Source organism: Equus caballus, chromosome 19 (genome assembly GCF_041296265.1).
Source record: "Equus caballus isolate H_3958 breed thoroughbred chromosome 19, TB-T2T, whole genome shotgun sequence".
Classification (NCBI taxonomy): domain Eukaryota; kingdom Metazoa; phylum Chordata; class Mammalia; order Perissodactyla; family Equidae; genus Equus; species Equus caballus.
Genome location: NC_091702.1, coordinates 42,735,752 through 42,756,205, shown reverse-complemented (window position 1 = coordinate 42,756,205; position 20,454 = coordinate 42,735,752). Strand labels below are relative to the sequence as shown.

Genomic DNA, 20,454 nt, shown 5'->3' with positions numbered 1-20,454 from the left:
GCTATTTAACCACAGCCTAACCTGCTGGAGTTTTGTCAGAGCCCAACTGGCCTGGGGGGAGGGAAATAACCAAGACCAATCTAGCCATCCTATCTGACCCAAGGGAGGATAGGGGGAACACTGAGAAGCACTGTGAATTTCACATTCCAGAGGCACAGGCTCACTAAAAGACTGAGCCCTAATCATAGGACTTAGAACACTTTCCACCCCCAACACGTTCACCACACTTCTAAGGGCCTATTTACAGCAGTTCCTTTTACAGTCTATCATGCCTGGCTTTCAAGAAAAAAATGAGAAGACATACTAAAAGGAAAAAACACAGCTTGAAGAGCAAGCATCAGAACCAGACTCAGACATGGCAGAGAAATTGGACTTATCAGACCAGGAATTTAAAACAATGATTGATATGCTAATAGCCCTAATGGATAAAGTAAACAGTGTGTAAGAATAGACGTGCAATGTAAGCAGAGAGATGGAAGTTGTAAGAAAGAAACAAAAAAATACTTCAGATCAAAAACATCGTAACAGAAACGAAGAATGCCTTTGATGGGCTTATTAGTAATCTGGACATGGCTCAGGGAAGAATCTCTGAGGTTGAGGATATTTTAATAGCAACCTCTAAAACTGAAAAACAAAGAGAAAATAAAGACTGAAAAAAAAAAAAAAAAAAAAAGAAACCAAACTCCACAACAGAATATCCAAGAACTGTGGGACAACTACAAAAGGTATAACATACACATAATGGGTATACTAAAAGGAGAAAGAGGGGAGAAAGGAATAAAAAAATATTCGAAAGAATAATGACTGAAAATTTCCCCAAATTAATGTCAGATCCCAAACCACAGATCTAGGAAGCTCAGAGAATATGAAACAGGATAAAAGCCAAGAAAATTACACCGAAGCATATTCTTTTCAAACTACAGAACATTTTTTAAAAGGGGGAAAAATCCTGAAAGAAGCCACAGGAAAAAACCCACCTTACTGACAGAGGTGCAAAGATAAGAATTATGTCTGACTTCTCCTCAGAAGCCATTCAAGCAAGACACTGGAGTGAAATATTTAGTGTTAAGAGAAAAAACCCACCCTTTATCTAGTAAGATTATCCTTCAAAAGTGAAGAAGCAATAAACACTTTCTTATACAAACAAAAATTGAGAGAATTTGTTGCCAGTAGACCTGCCCTTTGAAATGTTAAAATAAGTTCTTTACAGAGAAGGAAAGTTGGTAGGTCAGAAAGTAGTTACACACAAAGACAGGAAGAGCGCTGAAGAAGAAACAAGAGAAGGTAAAACAAAAATTGATTTTTCTCATTGATGATCTAACAGATAACACTTTTGCAAGTCATAAAACAAAATAAATCGCTTTCCTACACACCAGCAACGAACAAATGGAATCTGAAATTAAAAACACAATACCATTTACATGAGCCCCCCTGAAAATGATATACTTAGGTATAAATCTAACAAAATATATAAGAAGATCTACGTGAGGAAAACTATAAAATTCTGATGAAAGACATCAAAGAAGTAAATAACTGGAGAGATACTCCACGTTCATGGATAGGAAGATTCAATACTGCCATCATTAGTTCTTCCCAACTTGATCTATAGATTCAATTCAACCCCCAAATATCAGCAAGTTATTTTGTGGATACTGTCAAACTGATTCTACAGTTTCTATGGAGAGGCAAAAGACCCAGAATAGCCAACACAATATTGAAGGAGAAGAACATGGTTGGAGGACTGACACTACCTGAGTTCAAGACTTCCTACAAAGCTACAGTAATCTTTTGTGGTATTGACAAAATAATAGAAAAATAGATCAATGGAACAGACTAGAGAGTCCAAAAATACATCTATATAAATATAGTCAACTGATGTCTGATAAAGGAGCAAAGGCAATACAATGGAGCAAAGACAATCTTTTCAACAAACGGTGTTGGAATGACTGGACATAAAAAACCCAAATCTGGACATAAACCTTACAAAAATTAACTCAAAATGAATCATAGACTTAAATGTAAAATGCAAACCTATAAAACTCCTAGACGGTAACATAGGAAAAAGTCTAGATGATCTTGGGTGTGGCAATGACTTTTCAGGTACAACACCAAAGGCACGATCTATGAAAGAAAGAATTTATAGGCTAGACTTGATTAAAATTAAATGTTTCTGCTCTGCAAAAGATACTGTCTAGAGAATGAAAGGACAAACCACAGACTGGGAGAATACATTTGCAAAAGACATCTCTGATAAAGGACTATCAGCCAAAATATATAAAGAACTCTTAAACTCAACAAACAACCCAATTTAAAAATGTACCAACAACTCTTAACAGACACCTTACCAAAGAAGATATACAGAGTGCAAATAAGCATATGAAAAGGTGCTCCACATCATATGTCATCAGGGAAATGCTAATTAAAACAACAAGATACTGCTGTACATCTATTAGAATGGCCAAAATACAGAACATTGAGAATACCAAATGCTGGAGTAAAAGGAACTCTCATACACTGCTGGTGGGAATGCAAAATGGTAGTCACTTCGGAAGACACTTTGGTAGTTTCTTCTAAAACTAAACATATTCTTACCATACAATCCAGCAATCACACTCCTTGGTATTTACCCAAAGGAGTTGAAAACTTACGTCCACACAAAAACTTGCTCACGGATGTTTACAGTAGCTTTATTTATAATTGCCAAAACTGAGAAGAAACCAAGACATTCTTCCATAGGTGAATGGACAAATAAACTGTGGTACATCCAGACAAAGGGTTACTCAGCTCTAAAAAGAAAAGAGCTATCAAGCCATGAAAAGATACGGCAGAACCTTAGATGCATTTACTATGTGAAAGAAGCCAACCTCATACTGGATGGTTACATACATGAGTGTTACATACTGGATGATTCCAACTACACGACAAAGGTTAAATACTGGATGATACATAACAAAGGTTACATACTGGATGATTCCAACTACACGACATTCTGGAAAAAGCAAAACTATGGACACAGTAAAAAGATCAGTGGTCACCAGGGATTAGAGCAAGGAACAGGCAGAGCACAGGATTTTTAGGGGAGTGAAACTACTCTGTATGATACTATGATGGTGAATACATGTTATTATACATTTGTGCAAACCCACAGGACAAATACCACCAAGAGTGTACCTTAAGGTAAACTATGAGTTTTGGGCAACAATGTGGCAATGTAGGTTCATAAATTGTAACAAATATACCACTCTGCTGGGGAATGTTGATAAGAGGAAAGGCGATGCACATGTCGGGGCAGGTGGAATGTGGGAAATTTCTGTACCTTGTATTTAATTTTGCTGTGAATCTAAAATTGCTCTAAAATATAAAGTCTATTAAAATAAAACCTATGTCCTGACACCAGCTCAGATTTGTTATTCCAATTTATAATTATTCTTTTTAATGCACCGTGAATGGAAACCTGATAAAAAGTAAAAATAAAAAATAAGCAAAAACTATCTATTGGTGCATTTCAATAACAAATGTCATTGATAGGTTGTAATTCTAACAAGAGCTAAAAACAGAAAACTTCCTGACCCAGGTAAGCAACACATTTCAATTGTAGCTTCCAAAAAACACAACACACCTGAATCATTACTGAAATACACAGAAAGCCGTATTAAACTTTCTTGAGGCTTTAACTATGATAAAATTACACAGCATTTCAAAATTTGGCTGTAATATTTATTATTTAACCATCAATCTCTTCTTTCATTATATTACCAAGTGTCTTCTATGCCCAAGGCATTATAATACACATTGGGAGTACAAAAATGCAAGGATCCTTAGCTTAAATTACTATAGTGGCCAGACAGGTAACATAAAGGAGCGAAGTGACCTTATCAAAGAAAATAGGTAATGACTGAAACTATGGTGTACTGGAAAAAAATATGTATACTCTATCAAAAGGAGGTAGCATCTATACATCTCTGTCTCTCTGTAATCATACAAAAAGGAAAAAGTCTACAACGTCTACTGATAGTACAGGGCTTGGAAGCCCAGTCTATCTTTGCTATTACAGGTTTGCAGTATCCAATAGCAACTGTTTCTTGTCCAGTTCATATAAAAGATGCTCTTTTGCATTTGAGCCAAAAGACTTTCTACCAACGGCTCTTGACTTTGAAAGTCCAGTCTCTCCAGGGTGATAAGCACGATGTGTGATTTTCAAGGGAACTAGCACATTGCCCTAAAGCAACAGACACTCATGTGAATCTCTGCAATTACTGGCCTTCCAAAGTTCAGAGTTTACTGTTTTTTGACTCAAATTTCTTTGCTGCATTAACAAGTCTGGATGGAACAAAAAAACAACTGGACAAGAACTTCAGTCAACTGCCCAAGCCAGGAAATGTACTCCCAATGTGTTTTCCCTGCCATATCCAGACTGTGCCTTTATTCAATGGATCCTTTCTGGAGGAGTCATTCTCACTCGTAAGGCATAACATTTCACACAGCGGGGACTAAAAATTAATGTTCCTATCAAAGAAATGACAGCTCCTTCAAAGAAGGATCAGTTAAAACAATGCTAATTCCCACCCCCAAAATCCTATGTAAAAAGATTCACCAGGAAACTACAAAACAAGGCAGCCTAATTTACTGTCTTTAACTATCAAGATTAATGACCCAAGCCCTCCGAGGTTTGGGAGAAAAGCAAGTGGAGGAGTTTGAAGTAAAAGTGGGAAGAGATCAGTGGTCAAATCAGAAGTTTAGCCTTCCAGCTGAAGAGAATGTACTGCAAAAATGAGAAGATATGGGCCAGCACCGTGGCAAAGTGGTTAATGTTCTGCCTGCTCTGTTTTGGCGGCTCGGGTTCATGGGTTCGGATTCTGGGTGCAGACCTACTCCACTCATCAGCCATGCTGTGGAGGTTTCCCACATACAAAGTACACAAAGACTGGCACAGGTGTTAGATCAGAGCTAATCTTCCTCAAGGGAAAAAAAGAGGAGGATGGGGGCTGGCCCTGTGGCTGAGTGGTTCAGTTCTCGCACTCTGCTTCAGTGGCCCAGGGTTTCACTGGTTTGGATCCTGGGCGTGGACCCAGAAGCACTGATCAAGCCATGCTGAGGCAGCATCCCACATAGCACAAATAGAAGGACCTACAAGTAGAATATACAACTATGTACTGGGGCCTTTGGGGAGAAGAAGAAGAAGAAGAAAAAAGAAGATTGGCAACAGATGTTAGCTTAGGTGCCAATCTTTAAAAAAAATAAAGAATGGGGCTGTTCCAGTGCTGCAGCGGTTAAGTGCGCACGTTCTGCTTTGGCAGCCTGGGGTTCACCGGTTCGGATCCTGGCTGCAGACATGGCACCACTTGGCAAAGCCATGCTGTGGTAGGCATCCCACATATAAAGTAGAGGATGATGGGCACGGATGTTAGCTCGGGGCCAGTCTTCCTCAGCAAAAAATGAGGAGGATTGACAGCATATGTTAGCTCAGGGCTAATCTTCCTTAAAAAAAAAAAGAAAAGAAAAAAAGAAAAAAGAAGAAGATTGACAACAGATTTTAGCTCAGGGCGAATCTTCCTCACCAACAAAAAAGAGGAGGAAGATAGAAAATGCAAAAGCATGAGCATTTTAATGTCAGCAGAGAAACTATGTTCTCTATCAGATCCAATGAACATTTTCTTCTTCAGTAATAAACCTACTTTAATTCCCAGGTACCATATTTTGGTTATTATACATATTTTGATTACAACCACAATAGTATGGCCCCATCTGAGATCTATGATCATAACTCAAAGTAGAATTTTGTGCTTTTCTCCAGTCATGTTCTGCTTTTTAGGGAATAGGAATGGAGGAAGACAGCAGGTTGAATGAAAAAGGAGGGGGCAAGGGTGTAGAAGATACGTGCAAGGAAGTGAGTATCATGACAAATCACGGAAGCTAAGCTAAAAAAAAAGTAGACAAGTGGAGACACGGGGGGGAATCAAGTGATAGTGTCACATGATTGAAGGTCAAAATGAGGACGAATTGCAAGAACAGGGGTAAATGAACCGAGGATGGCAGTCAGAGGACGGGATGGCTTAAACCAAGATTTCAGAGGTTATGAATGTACTGATAATGATAAGACCTAAATTATTATCTCGGAAGCAAGTATCAGAGCTGGAGTAGAGGGCAGGATAGTTAAAAAGGAAGTGATCAAGAAACAAAGCAGCAAGGTTGTTAAATGAATTATCAGTGTGGATTTTGCTTGGACATCACTAAGAATGACGACGTGAACAGCAGAGGCAAGAAGGACAATGGGTCTGACCCTAAGATCTCCAGTGACCAAAGCCAGAATGATGAGGAGGACAGCAGATTACTAACGATGTAAGGGATAGGCGGGAAGCTGAATAGTCTGACGGCAAGGGCTTCAGCAGGGTTGATGGTTAAAAATTGTTTATATGAAAAGTTTAAAACACAAATACTTTTTAAAAAACAAATTATTTATGAACTGCATATGTAGTTTGAACATGGACTGGAAGTATACAACCAAATTCACAGTTGTAGTTGCCTAACAAAGAGGGAAATGGAAATAGAATGTTAGACTTAAACTTTTTCATAATGTTCCATTAGTTCAATATTAGATTAAAAAAAAGGAAAGAAATATCCTACCTATCCCCATAAGGAAAACAACTCATCCTTAGTTAATCATTACTCTTTAAGACGAGCTCTTCCATTTTTTAAATGTCATATTATTATATATAAAAACAGATAATTCAATAAGAAAATAACATTTTTTTTCAGTTCAACATATTTGTAACAAGCAGTCTGGCTATCTATATTTGGCCATAATCAGGACACCAATTCTCAATTCGTGGAACAACTGTCATAAATGTGCACATAGTTGTCTTCAACTCAGAAGGCAGCATAACCAATAAATAAAATTGATACTTAAGTTGGTGAATAAAATGCTATTAAATATTTTTATTAAATAAAATAATAAAATGCTATTATTGAATTTGCATCTCTAATCACAAATAAAAATACATAAAGATCTTATATAAAGTTTGTCTGCAAGACCAAATAAATGTAAGAATTTTAACAAGTAAAGCAAAGTTCTTTTCTGACACAAACGAAGTGAAAGGCAGCATCTCTGTCCATTAAGAGAGGCTGAATGCTATTAAGGAAAAAATTCAGTTATACTTGAGTAATTAATGAATCAATGAGCATAAAATAAAGATGTATGACTGGAGAACGGTATATATATTTCAACATATATTTTGCATTTAACTTATACTGATTAGTGATGGTAACAAACTTTGACAGTTTTAAAATTAGAAACATTGCCACTTCCAAAATCACAAATATCTCTAAAATTTCCTAATTTAAAAAAGGATAACTTGGAAAAGCAGATTACAAAGAGTGCATTTAAGACCTTTATTATACCTGGGTGCTTCCACTATCACCTCAATGCACTAAACAAGTAAAACCATTTTTCAACCAACACACACACATTAAAAATACATTTAAATCTCATCTCAGCTTGTATATTTAAAAAACTGAAAATCAATAGGAAACTTAAAATTACGTGAGTACTTCCACAATAACAATTCTGTAACACAACTGTATTGCACACAAATATAGTTTAGGCAATACACTAGGAGCTTGAAGTACGAATATCTGTGCTCAAATAGCTGAGAGTACAGAAAATCCCAAGTTTCAGAAATATTTTAAAAGCGGTGTTTCTCAAAGTGTAGTTCATGAACCAGTGGCACCAGAAGCATCAGAATTGCCTTACTTATTAAAAGAATTAATTGCTTGTTAAAGTAAATTTCTGTGCTCCATCCCCAAACTATCAGAACAAAACAATAATCTGCATTATCTGCAAATACCTTTGGTGACTATTATTTACAAGAAAGTTTGAGAATCAGTGCTTTAAATGTTAAAAATAATTACTATCATAAAATAGTAAAGGAGAAAGGTACCCTCCCCCACCTTATGATGATGATTCTGACTTAAAATTGATTTTTTAAAACTATTAGGTTAAAACACTTAACAGTTCCTTTAAAAATATTGGTATAATGTTTAAATTTTATATTGGAAAAGTTTCATTAAAATATATTACATCTCTGGGAAGAAGACAGATTTAAGCAAACAGACTTACAGTTGGTTATACCAGGTGGTGCGTAGCCATCATTCATATACACACTTGTGGGTTTTGCCACTTTCAAATAAACAAAATCAGATGTGTTCTTTAAGGCGGTTACTGCTTCTTCATGAGTAACTTCTTCTAAACACACACTATTCACCTAAAAGAAAATCCCAAAAGACATTTATTTTAAGACATTTTCACTTGCCTTCTGCTTTTAGGTTATAAACAATTACACCAAAAGACCAAGAAAATGAGAGTGTGATCTAAGGACTATAAAGGCGCATGGAAAGAAAACACCCATTTTTATCGTCTATGATATCAGGAAGTTGCTTATGACGATAAGTGAAGTTGTTTATGGATGCTAATGAAACAGCCAGTTTTGATTCCAGCCCCTATTTCTTCCAATCCCTGACCCTGAACCTCCTTCCACTCTCAGGTATTTAGGAATGTGTATGGGTATATTTTAGTTGTGTGTTTTTTTTTTTTTTTAAAGAAAATGAGACCATACTCAAGTTTTTGGTCAGCAACTGGATTTTTTAATATGAGGTATCTTAAAGATCTTTCCACGTTGGGACACACAGAATTACTTCATTTTTAAAACTTGTTGCACACCACCCCATTGTTTGGTTATATCATAATTTATTAGGCCATTCTAACATTAATATGTATTTGAACTGTACTAAATAAACAGCTTTAGTAAATTTATATTCACCACCACAGAATACAAGTGCTCATTTACTAGAATCTCACCAACAATGAATATTTATCAATTTGTTAAAAAAGTCTGTAAAATGACATATGTTTTAATTTGTACATAAGTTATATTTAAATCTGTACTTCTATTGTTAATAGTCAAAAGTTGAGATTTCTTTTCAATTATTTATTGGCCATTCATCTATCTTTTGTATAGAAAGGCAACTGATTTTAAGTAGTGATGATGTATCCTGCAACCTTGCTAAACTTGTTTATTAGTTCTATTGTAGGTTCCTTAGGATTTTCTATATACAATATGATGTAATCTGCAACTATAGTTTTACTTTTTCTTTCCCAGTCAAATGTATTTTTCTTTTATTGCCCTAGCTAGACTCCTTAGTACAATGTTGAATAGAAGTGGTAGTTTGTGTCTTTCTAGGAATTTGTCCATTTCATCTAAATTATCTAATGTGTTGGCATCTAGTCGTTCATAAATAAAAGTATTCCTGTATGTCCCCCTCTTTCATTCCCAGTTTTAGAAATTTGAGTCTTCTCTTTTTCTTAGCCAATCTAGCTAAAGGTTTGTCAAGTTTCTTGACCTTTTCAAAGAACTAAGTTTAGGTTTGGTTGATCACTATGGTTTTACTATTCCCTATTTCATTAATTTCTGCTCTAATCTTTATTCTTTCCTTCCTTCTGCTAGTTTTAGGTTTAGATTGTTCTTTTTGGTAAACATTTTTTTTGCAAAGAAATAAAACACTATAATGTTTATAATACTTTAAATTACAACATACTAAACAAATACCTATTTTAAAGTAGTTTTCATTTCCCTAATTTTGTACCTTTATAATTGACAGTAGGAGTGTTTTAGATGTCTTCACAAAAATTTCTAAAGGTCAAAGAACAACTGCAACTTTCCCAGTTGATCATTAACACTGCTTTGCAGGGCTTCAGCTGCATGGTCATTTTTATGGTCCCACACTACCATGCATAGTGAGGATTGCCTGCACTTTGAAATATACAGCTGTGGTATACTGTTTCTTTGGTGGCCTGCAATGAGCCATGGATCTTGGTATTCACACCCTTGTAAAATTTGAATCTTGCTTGGCCATGTAACTAGCTTTACTCAATGAGACATTAGTAACCCAGATGCAAAGAAAGGATTGATAGATGCCACACACTGGAGCTTGTGTTCTGGGAAAGCTTACTCTTAGTACATCCCTCCCAGAACCTGGCCACCATACTGTGAGAAACCCAACTTAACCATGTGGAGAGGCCACTGGAGAATTAAACACCTAGCTAATAGCCCCAGTTGAGCTCCCAGCTGACAGCCAATACCAACTTGACCACCATATGTGAGCCATCTTGGCAGTGGATCCTTGGCCCTAGCTGAGCCACTCCAGTTGACATTATGTGGAGTAGAGACAGGCTGTCCTGTCCAAACCCTACCCAAATTGTAGAAGTGTAAGCAAATAAATGATTATTGCTGTTTTAGCCACTAATTTTTGTGTTTTCTTATGCAGCATCAGAACACTGATAAAAGAGCTGACAAGATTTGCTGAGGGATTCAATGAGAAGTATGAAAGAAAGAGAATGATCCTAAAGTTTCAGACCAGGGCAAATAGAAGGATAAAGTTTCCATTTAATGAGAAGTGAAAACTGTACAAGGAGCAGGATATGGGGACCCGGGGAGGACTCAGACGTTCATTTTTAGATACACTGAGTTTGAGATGACTCTTGAGACATAAAAAAGGAGACTAGATGAAATATCTCAGGGCTTTTCAAATGTTTTGACAAGAGCCACTGTGAAAAATTTTCATATTTCAGCCATGCACAAAACGTGTGTGTCTAAAAATAAAACTAAAGTTCAGAAAACAATACTTATCCCTATCATGTGCAATGAGACTCAGTAAGTTATGTGAAGACCTATCAAAGACAGAGAATGTATGAGGACTGAGTCCTGGATCACTTCAATGTTTAGAGGTGAGGGAGACGAGGCACGAAAAAGGAGAGTGAGGAGGGGTTAGTGAGATAAGTGGAATACCAAGACAGAGGGTGACCTTTAGGCAAAATGGAAAAAGTGTCCGAAGAAGGAGGAAGCCGTGTCAAATGCCTGATATGTCAATTAAGATGAGAACTAAGAATTGAATAATTTCAGTGGAATTATGACAACAAAAGCCACACTAAATAGCAAATCAGCATAAACTGCTGGCTCCACATCACTAAAATTGATCCTAGAGAAACCAAAAAGAAAAATGTGGTATCTAAGAAATGAAAAAACAAAAGTGACAAACCCAGTGGAGAAAAAAGGCTGCTTTGAACTGGGGTGTGTGTGCGCGTGCACATGTGTGTGTTTGATGACGAGGGGGTTTTGGTTGTAGCCTGGGGAAAAAAGTGGCAAGTCACAGCCGTGAGAGGATAAGTTAGAGAAAAGCAGTTCAAGGTCAACCCTTTCATCTTCCCCATCATTAAGTCAAAAATAATCAGTCTAGCTCCTTGCTGCAACAATAAGCAGTCCTGGACAGAATGCAGAGCAAAGGAATCATTTCTATATTGCTGACGAAGAGTGTAAATTTTTACAAGCAGTCTGGAAAACAATACGTTTTTGTTATAATGTTACTAATAGGATATACCACGATCCATTAAATTACATTCTTAAATAGGTGAAGCTCTTGTACATGTTCACCAGAACACACAGCAGCTCTTCCTAGCAGAATTATTCATAATACCAAAAAAGGGGGATCACACAACTCACCACTATAGCAGACTTAGTTTATGTGCCTTTTCAAACTCACTTGAACCTACCTGCCCACCAGGACTTGGCTGCTTGCTTAGTGGAGAGTCCTGGCTACTGTTCCTCTCGCCTTGTCTCCTACCATTACCACCTCTTGCAGCCTCTTCTGGGGTAAGGGCTGGGTCTGGCATGGCTGGTGTGTTCCACACAGTGAGAGCTGTAATGTGTTCTAGAAGCCCATGCCTGACCTGTCCAGACCACTGAGGCTCTAGCTCTTCCCACCACTTCTGAGTTCAGGGGAGGTGCTGGGCCAGGGACTATGGGAGCTGGCTTCCTAGCATTTGCCCAGATAAGCTGGGTGACACAGCCCAGAAATTTGGGACAGTTAACCCCCAGGGAGTAGATTCTAACTAACAAGAGACAGGAGACTAAAAGGGGCCAGCAGATAAATCCTTTCTTTGCCCTAGATGGCTGGATTTAAGGGTTAGTGGTTCCACATCACCTGCCTGGAAGACTGTCCTACATGACAAGCAATGAGCTACATTTTCTCATTAAATTACAGCCAGCTCAGAAACAGAATACCTTACTCTGGCTTTCCCTCATTCTCTGGCTCACTTTTTATTTTCGCTCACTCTAGCTTCTCTAAGATTACAGTTCCCAATAATATGATAGCACAGCAGCTTTTCTTCATGTTTTGTTTTTCTAGGGAACATGGGCTAAGACAGTTATTGATGAAGACTGGATAAATAAATTGTGGTACAGTCCCAGAACAGAGTATTACATAGAGGTGAAATGAATAAATTTCAGCTCTAGGCAATAATATGGATGAGTCTCAGTAAAACAATATTGAGTAAAAAAGTATTAAAGGACTATATACAGCACAATAGCCTTTAAAAAAATTTCAAAACAATTAATACTAAACAGAATATTTAGGCATATGTACGTGATTAAACAATTTTTAAAAAGAAAAGGAGGGGCTGGCCCTCTGGCCGAGTGGTTAAGTTCACACGCTCTGCTTCAGTGGCCCAGGGCTTCGCTGGTTCGGATCCTGGGCGCTGACATGCCACCTTGAGGCAGCGTCCCACATGCCACAACTAGAAGGACCCACAACTAAGATATACAACTATACATTGGGGGGATTAGTGGAGAAAAAGCAGGGAAAAAAAAATATATTGGCAACAGTTGTTAGCTCAGGTGCCAATCTTTAAAAAAAAAAGCAAAGGAACGAGAAACAGATTGTTGATATTCTAGTTCTTGAGTTAGGGAATGACTAGCAGTTTTCATTATATTATAAACAAAATGAAATAAAGTCAAAAAAAGGAAAAAAGAAGGTCACACAAGAATAAAGGATGACATTGTGTTATAAAACTAAGGATTATGATTAAACAATTCTAGGCATCCAAGCCCCTAACCCTTCAACAAAAAAGAGGAGGAAAAAGAAAAAAAAAAGAATAGAAGGAAAAGAGAGGGAAGCTGGTAGAGGACATAGCAAATAAAGATAATACCAAAAAACATTTTTGATTTTGACTAAAGCAAGTATTCACTCATTTAAATATCATTTAAACATTTTTGGCATGTAGAAATTCTAGGGTCTGTCAGGAAAAAAGAAGACATCAAAATGATTTTTGTAACAATAGATTTCTTATACTTACTGCTAAAAGTTTATCTCCAATTTGAAGTTTACCATCTTTATGTGCTGCACCTCCTTCAATTATTTTGGTAACATAGATGCTATTATCCCCAGGAATATGCTGATTTCCAACACCTCCAGCAATGCTGAATCCAAGACCTGTTTGGAAAACACTAGTTTTAGAATCTCATCAATAAATGAGAACTTCAGTCCAGAAAGAAATGGCTGAAAAGTAGAAGGTGATAATTCCATCACACTAACTTTTTTAAAAATAGAAAAGAACCCATTTACTTACTTTTTAAATCCCAAGTATTTGTTCTGCAATCAGGGACAATGATGAATAAGTGCTCCTATAGTTAGAAATAAGTTCCTTTTTTCTTCCAGGTTACTTCTTAAAGCTCTTTGTAAATGCATTTGTTAGTTCAAAGAGACAATGTAAAATTATGTTTCACTTTTGTTTCCATCATAACTGTGTTTCTTACTAACACTTTTAATACATTGGCAAGATTAAAACAATTGAGAAAAAATAAAATGGTCTGTTGGTGGGCAGAACTAATAGGCTTCAGAAATGTGGGTAACTTGGTTCTTTTTCCAATATTCTATGAATGAATTTTAAATAGGGAATTTCTGTAATTCATAACTCTCTCAGCTTCAACACCAATTTGTAGCTCTCTATTCCTTTTTTAATTTGTTGGAATACCACCTCTTCCACGAAGCCACAAATTAGAATCAGTATTTCCATTTATCCTCAATCTCATCAATATTTTCAAAATTCAGAAATCACATCTTAACAGTTCTCACTGTAGATGTAACGGCTAATGACACACTCACAAATATTCTTTCTTCTTTGAACTTAGCCTGCGTATCTGCATTTAATGTACTTTGTAGATAACTGATTACAAGTTAATATCAACACTATACACGACCTTTAAAGTGTTTAAGTGGAATTCTACTTAAGACAAAAATCAGTAGAAATAACAGAGACATTCTAAAAATTCACATAAGGTCTGTAGCTTACCAGTATTGCTAATCTTAGAATGTCGGTCACAAATAACTTCATAGTTACATTTAACTCAGAGATTTCTTACTTAATAATTTGTCTTAGTTTGATTTATTTCATACCTTTAGGACCTTTAATGAGCTTTATTTCCATTATTTTTTCTGATATTGGTTTCCGTCTTTTTACATACAATCGTACAATAGACCCTGCTTCTTTCAATGCTTCAACTGCTTTACTGTGTGTTACATCACGAACATCTACTTCATTTACTCGCAAGATACAGTCATTGACCCTGAGGAAAAAAATATTAAAAATTAAAATTAATTATTAAAAATTTAAATATCGACTTTTCCTTTGCCAATTATTTCTTGTCATTTTCATTTTTAAGGAGAATTATTTATTAGTAGAGAATATATAAATCAAGAAACTCCATGTCAAATACTCCATGTATCAAATACCCACATAAATAAATAACAAACATTTCCCAAGGGCCAGTAAAAGAAACAGTATAAATAATAGATTATTACATGAAAATATTAAATCATTATGACAGCTGTAATTTGTATGCTTATTGTATGCTTGTTATGTGTATGCATTAGATACTTTACAAAAACAGCAAATATTTATTTAGCACTAACTACATGTCAGGTACTTCTTTTAGTGTTTTAGCCCTTACAACAATCTGTAAGATAGATATATATTTATATTCCTGTTTTACAGATGGAGAAACTGAGGCACAAAGAGTTTAACTAACTTTCTCAAGGCCACCCAGATGATGACTGACAGAACTGTGATTCAAAGATAAAAAACTGAGGTTCAGACTGAGTAATCACCTTAAGGTTAGAGAGACAGTAAGCGGCAAAACTGAGACTAATTCAGTGATTTATCCAAAAATAATTTTTTGATTGCTTTTTCCAATCTAGATAGATTTTAAAAAACAAACCTATCTATTGAAATTTATATGAAGTTAAAGATTATGCCAATTATTAAAAGGTTTCTCAAGTAAATAATTTACCCTTGACATAGTAATATATTTTTTTAAAGTTTGATTTATTCCTAGTCCTAACTTTTCCTCCTGGTTCTGGTCTCAGTTTCAATTGCATGATATTCCATTAGGGGAAAAAGAAAAAAAAAAGATGGTCATCTCAAATTGGGCAGGGAAGAGGAACAAAACACAATTAAAACATTAAAACTGATCCCGATAATTATCGAATTAACTTTTTTTTACAGGAAATAAATTCTATAACCAAAGACAGTGATAGCTTGGAGTTAGTACCACAGAAACGTTCTTCAGTGAAACAAACAGAACATTAATTTTTACATAAGAAGCATAAATAAAAGGCCAGTAACAGAATCAGAAAGTAAATGTCTACGTTCACATGAACAATCAAATTATTAATTTTGTATCTAACTAATTTCACTAAATATCACCTGTCACATCCAGTGAGAGGTAAAGCTTAGAAACTAAAGAGCTGCATGAGGTACCAACAGCCTTAAAATAAGATGTTTTGGGTGTGGAGAAAAGAGAACCCTCATATACCACTGGTGGGAATGAAAACTGGTGCAGCCACTATGGAAAACAGTATGGCAATTCCTCAAAAAACTAAGAATAGAAATACCATATGACCCAGCTATCCCACTACTGGGTATCTATCCAAAGAACTTGAAATCAACAATCCAAAGTGACCTATGTACCCCTATGTTCACTGCAGCACTATTCACAATAGCCAAGACAGGGAAGCAATCCAAGTGCCCATTGACCAATAATTGGATAAAGAAGATGTGGTGTACACACACACACACAGTGGAATACTACTGAGCCATAAAAAAGACAAAATCATCCCATTTGCAACAACATGGATGGACCTGGAGGGTACTATGTTAAGCAAAATAAGCCAGACTGAGAAAGACAAACACCATATGACTTCACTAAAATGAGGAAGATAAACACACGGACAAAGAGAACAGTTCAGTGGTTACCAGGGGAAGGGGGTAGGGGGTGGGCACAGGGGGTGAAGGGGAGCACTTACATGGTGATGGACAAGAAATAATGTACAACTGAAATTTCACAATGATGTAAGCTATTATAAACTCAAAAAAAGAGATGTTTTTAACAGACCATATAAAAATCCTTAGTCTTAAAACTTTAGATGGTCACTGTATATAAAAAACAACAAACAAGGGAATAGGAAAATCTATGCCATAATCTATAGCCTATGGAAACAACAAAGTATGCTAAAGATATCTTCTGAAACGGAACACTAAATTCAAACAAGAGACTAATGTTACTTTTATCTATTCAATTAAGAAAATACAGTAATTTATTTGAAGTTTGCATCATCTTTATTCTTTGTAGTATGATACAAACCCAGATCTATATGATCCCCTTTATCTTAAATAAGTTTCTATAGATGTTTCCCACCCAGAAAATAAAGGGAAAACATTTTGTGAATGTTATTTGAAAATACAAAGGGAAATCTCTACTTTTTATAAATCTGCTCACAAACATCTCAACCACCGATAAAACTTATTAGTCAAAATGTTATAATAGCTCAGATAAAACTGATTTCTTAAATGACAAGAGGAAAACAATGCTTGGAGCACAATTATCTCATTCATTCTTGGTATTTGAGTATCTATCTTATGTAAGTTATTATGATAGAGTTTCTTATTTGTATTTATGACTGTTCGGTCTGCCTCAGAAAAATACACAAAGTGGATTCAGTATCACAACATAAAGTGCAAAACATACCGCAATCTTCCGTCTTGGGCAGCTGCTCCCCCTGCAATAATTTTGGTGATGAAAATACTTGAGTCATCTCCAATGTGTGGGTTGTCTGTACCTCCTGCAATGCTGAAACCAAGCCCTGAATTTCCCTGAGGATAGAAGAAAAAACATTCAAGACTGAATAAGAATTATCTTTATTGATAGCTTCCTGGCATTATAGGACCTAGAAACTGTACTAACATAGGGAACACACACACACAAAAGTGTATGTGTAAGGAATACGAAGATTCTAAATTAGGAAACTTAAAGAAAGCTCTTTTTTCTCTATGAAGAATTCAGAGGCATTACCGTTGGGTAGGTGAGCATGAAGAACACGTACTGAGCACTTCTGGAGTCTAGTCTATGGTTCTTTCTTTAAAAGTATGTGCAATTTGTCCCTGGATTAGTCATCCATCTGTACAGGTGTCACTATTAGGTCTCTTTCTTCCAGAGTGCATCTCACTCATGTTTGGTAAAACAAATCTCTTCTGAGAGAAAAACACTGAAGTGATCTTTCTGTTGCCATTATTTCTGAGTAGGTAAAACCTTTAAAAAAGCCTTTTAAAAAAGAGGTAGAAGGTGGTGCTCTCCTTCTGCTAACTTTGCTATCAGCTTACTTTAAAATGACCAAATTGTATCTGCTAAGTAACAGGTGCCACCATGCTTGACGTGTTTAACCAAGACACTTGACTAGCAAAAGGCATTTTTGTTTTTGAGGAAGATTAGCCCTAAGCTAATATCTGCCACCAATCCTCCTCTTTTTGCTGAGGAAGACTAGCCTTGAGCTAACATCCGTGCCCATCTTCCTCTACTTTATATGTGGGACGCCTGCCACAGCGTGGTTTGACAAGTTGTGTGTAGGTCTGCACCCAGGATCTGAACTGGCAAACACCAGGCCGCCGAATCGAACATGTGAACTTAACTGCTGCACCACTGGGCTGGCCCTGCAAAAGGCATTTTCTAATACAAAGCCCAACCTGAGTACTTAACACTGGTAAGCTTTCTTGATAGCAAAGTCAATTTTGCCAAAGTAGAGTTACTTTTTGCTTGTTTTACATTCTGCATTTTGAATAATATTTTCTTTGAAGAAAGGGTTCTACTGCTACAGAAAGTCTTCAAGAACAACTGTCCTAAGTAATAGTATTAAAAAATGCTTATCTTTGCAAGAAATGTTCTAACTCTGGCTTTCAGGCAACTCAAATAAGTGGATATATCCTGACCTATTACTTCACTGTTAGTATTAAACAGCTTAAACCTTCACTCTACTATGATGTGTCCTAAAATTCTATTTTAGTCAATTTTTTTTTCAGTTTAAACACTTCAAGAGTTACTATATTTTCAATAATAGCATCAATAGGTTGTGTGAGGTTACCAAGTTACTCAGGTACTTGAGTTCTTGTTTTCATTTGCCTTTTAAAAATTGAGATATAGTTTACATATAACATTGTATAAGTTTAAGGTGTACAATGAGTTGATTTTATACATTTATATACTGTAATATGATTACCACTGTAGCTTTAGCTAACACCTCTATCATGTCACATAATTATCATTTATTTTTTGTGGCAAGAACATTTAAGATCCAGTCTCTCAGCAATTATGAAGTACATAATACAGTATTGTTGACTATAAGCAGTATGTTCTGCATTAGATCCCTAGAACTTATTCATCTTCTAGTTGCAAGTCTGTACCCTTTAATAACAGCTCTCCAATCCTGGTACTCAAGTTCTTTAATCAGCGAAAAATATAAAACATAGTCACGACTTTAGAAAGAAATTTAAAAGGCACTGGAAAAGAATGAAAAATAAATAAAATAAAATGTTAGGATTATTTGTCAATTTTATCTCAATAAGGCTGGGAAAAAAAGACCAACAAAATACCACATTAAAATATGTACAGTACATTAATACTGAGCTTACTTGAAAGTTACTCAGTCATTCACGTCACTTGAACAGGTGACCCAAATTTGGGTAGCAGGCAATAAACATCTATTATAAACGTAAAAGACTCTCTCAGGTCTATTTTCACTCAGTCTATTCTGGCAAATCCAATTATCTAGAGTTTTTGTCTTAAATATACAGATTCTCAGTTCTTAGGAAATTTACTTGTGTTGAACTCTTCATTTCCCCCAATGCTGGTCAGACAAGGTGGCATTACTAAAATATAGCATCAGTTGAATGCAGATATTCTTAAGGGGAAAATATTCAAGAAAATTTACACATCTGAATTGTACTCAAGTTATTTTCTCACTGGGGGAGTAAATGATAGTAAGTTTTCAATAGAGTCTTGTCCATTAGAACTATGACAATTATTTTGCTAGAAAAGAAAATTGATACAATGAGCATGTTACTAGGATACTAAAAACTTATTTATAATAAATATTTTATCATATGAAGACTAAATAATAAAATTAAAAATCAAGAAAAATCTGAGAAACTGTCAGTCTAGAGGAGCCTAAGGAGACATGATAAGTAAATGCAATGTGGTAGACTAGAAGAGAAAAACATAAAAACTAAGGAAATCCAAATAAAATCTAAACTTTAGTTAATAATGTATCAATATTGGTTCATTACTTGAAACAAATGTATTCTAGTAATGTAAGATGTTAATATGCAAAATTGAGTCCAAGGTAAATGGGAACTCACTGTACAACTTTTCTGTAAATCTAAAACTACTTTACATAAAGTTTATATTAAAGAAAACTAACAGGTTCTGAAAATACCATGGCTAATTTTATGATATGTGAACTTATAAAGAAACTAATATTACATGGTTCTGTTTTTGAAAGATCTTGTCTCTTGGATTCTATATTAAAGAGCAGTATATTTAAACGGTTCTTCAAAGCACCATATTTACACATAAAAAAACTTAAGACAATTAACAGTTGTTACCCTTTCAAGTGTGATTTCTTCATATTCATAATCTGCATCAGTGCCATTAACCTAATGGAAGAAAAGAGAAGTAGCATAGAAATTTAGAGTGTAAAATTTGAAATGGCAAGACCTAATTTTTGCATGACTTTTTAATGAAAACCTGTTAAATGTGATAATAATCAAATAAGATAGCTTCATTTGAAAAATTTTAGGGAAGATTTTCAAGGAACGAAAGAGTGCAAACATGATTAATGAACTGACACTTATGGTATTACAACTTTCAAATAAAGAAAGGGTACACATTCAGCTTTATTTTAATATTATTGAACTCTGACTCTTTTCTCTGCCTTGATCCACACATTTAATTGGTTGCCAGTTTTTACTGATTTGAATACTTCAATTTTTGTGGGAACCATCACCTCTTCATTCTCATTTCTATTACCTTGGTTCAAGCTTTTGTTAATCTTCTCCGTAATACTGCCAATGTAATCTACCTAATCTTTTAGATTAGTATTCTCCACTGCCCAATCATTATAATGTGTTTTACACAGAGGTATCTTTTTGGAGCCCATGTCTAATAACATACTTCCTCCAAAACTTTAAGAAAGTCTCATACAGGGCTCTGCATGAATTGGCCCCAATCTATCACTCAG

The 20,454-nt window shown here is 35.5% G+C and overlaps 1 protein-coding gene across 27 annotated transcripts in view; it reads right to left on the bottom strand.

The window, feature by feature from the left end:
• Positions 1–20,454, bottom strand: part of DLG1 (discs large MAGUK scaffold protein 1) — a 255,373-nt gene that overhangs the window by 77,924 nt on the left and 156,995 nt on the right. For all 27 annotated transcript variants that reach the window (XM_023623539.2, XM_070243488.1, XM_023623543.2 and 24 more), the window contains 5 exons: positions 19,820–19,870; positions 16,914–17,038; positions 14,284–14,453; positions 13,184–13,320; positions 8,117–8,261 (listed from right to left, as the gene is read on the bottom strand). In XM_023623539.2, the coding sequence (XP_023479307.2) occupies positions 8,117–8,261; positions 13,184–13,320; positions 14,284–14,453; positions 16,914–17,038; positions 19,820–19,870 (628 nt within the window). The remainder of the gene's footprint in view (positions 1–8,116; positions 8,262–13,183; positions 13,321–14,283; positions 14,454–16,913; positions 17,039–19,819; positions 19,871–20,454) is intronic.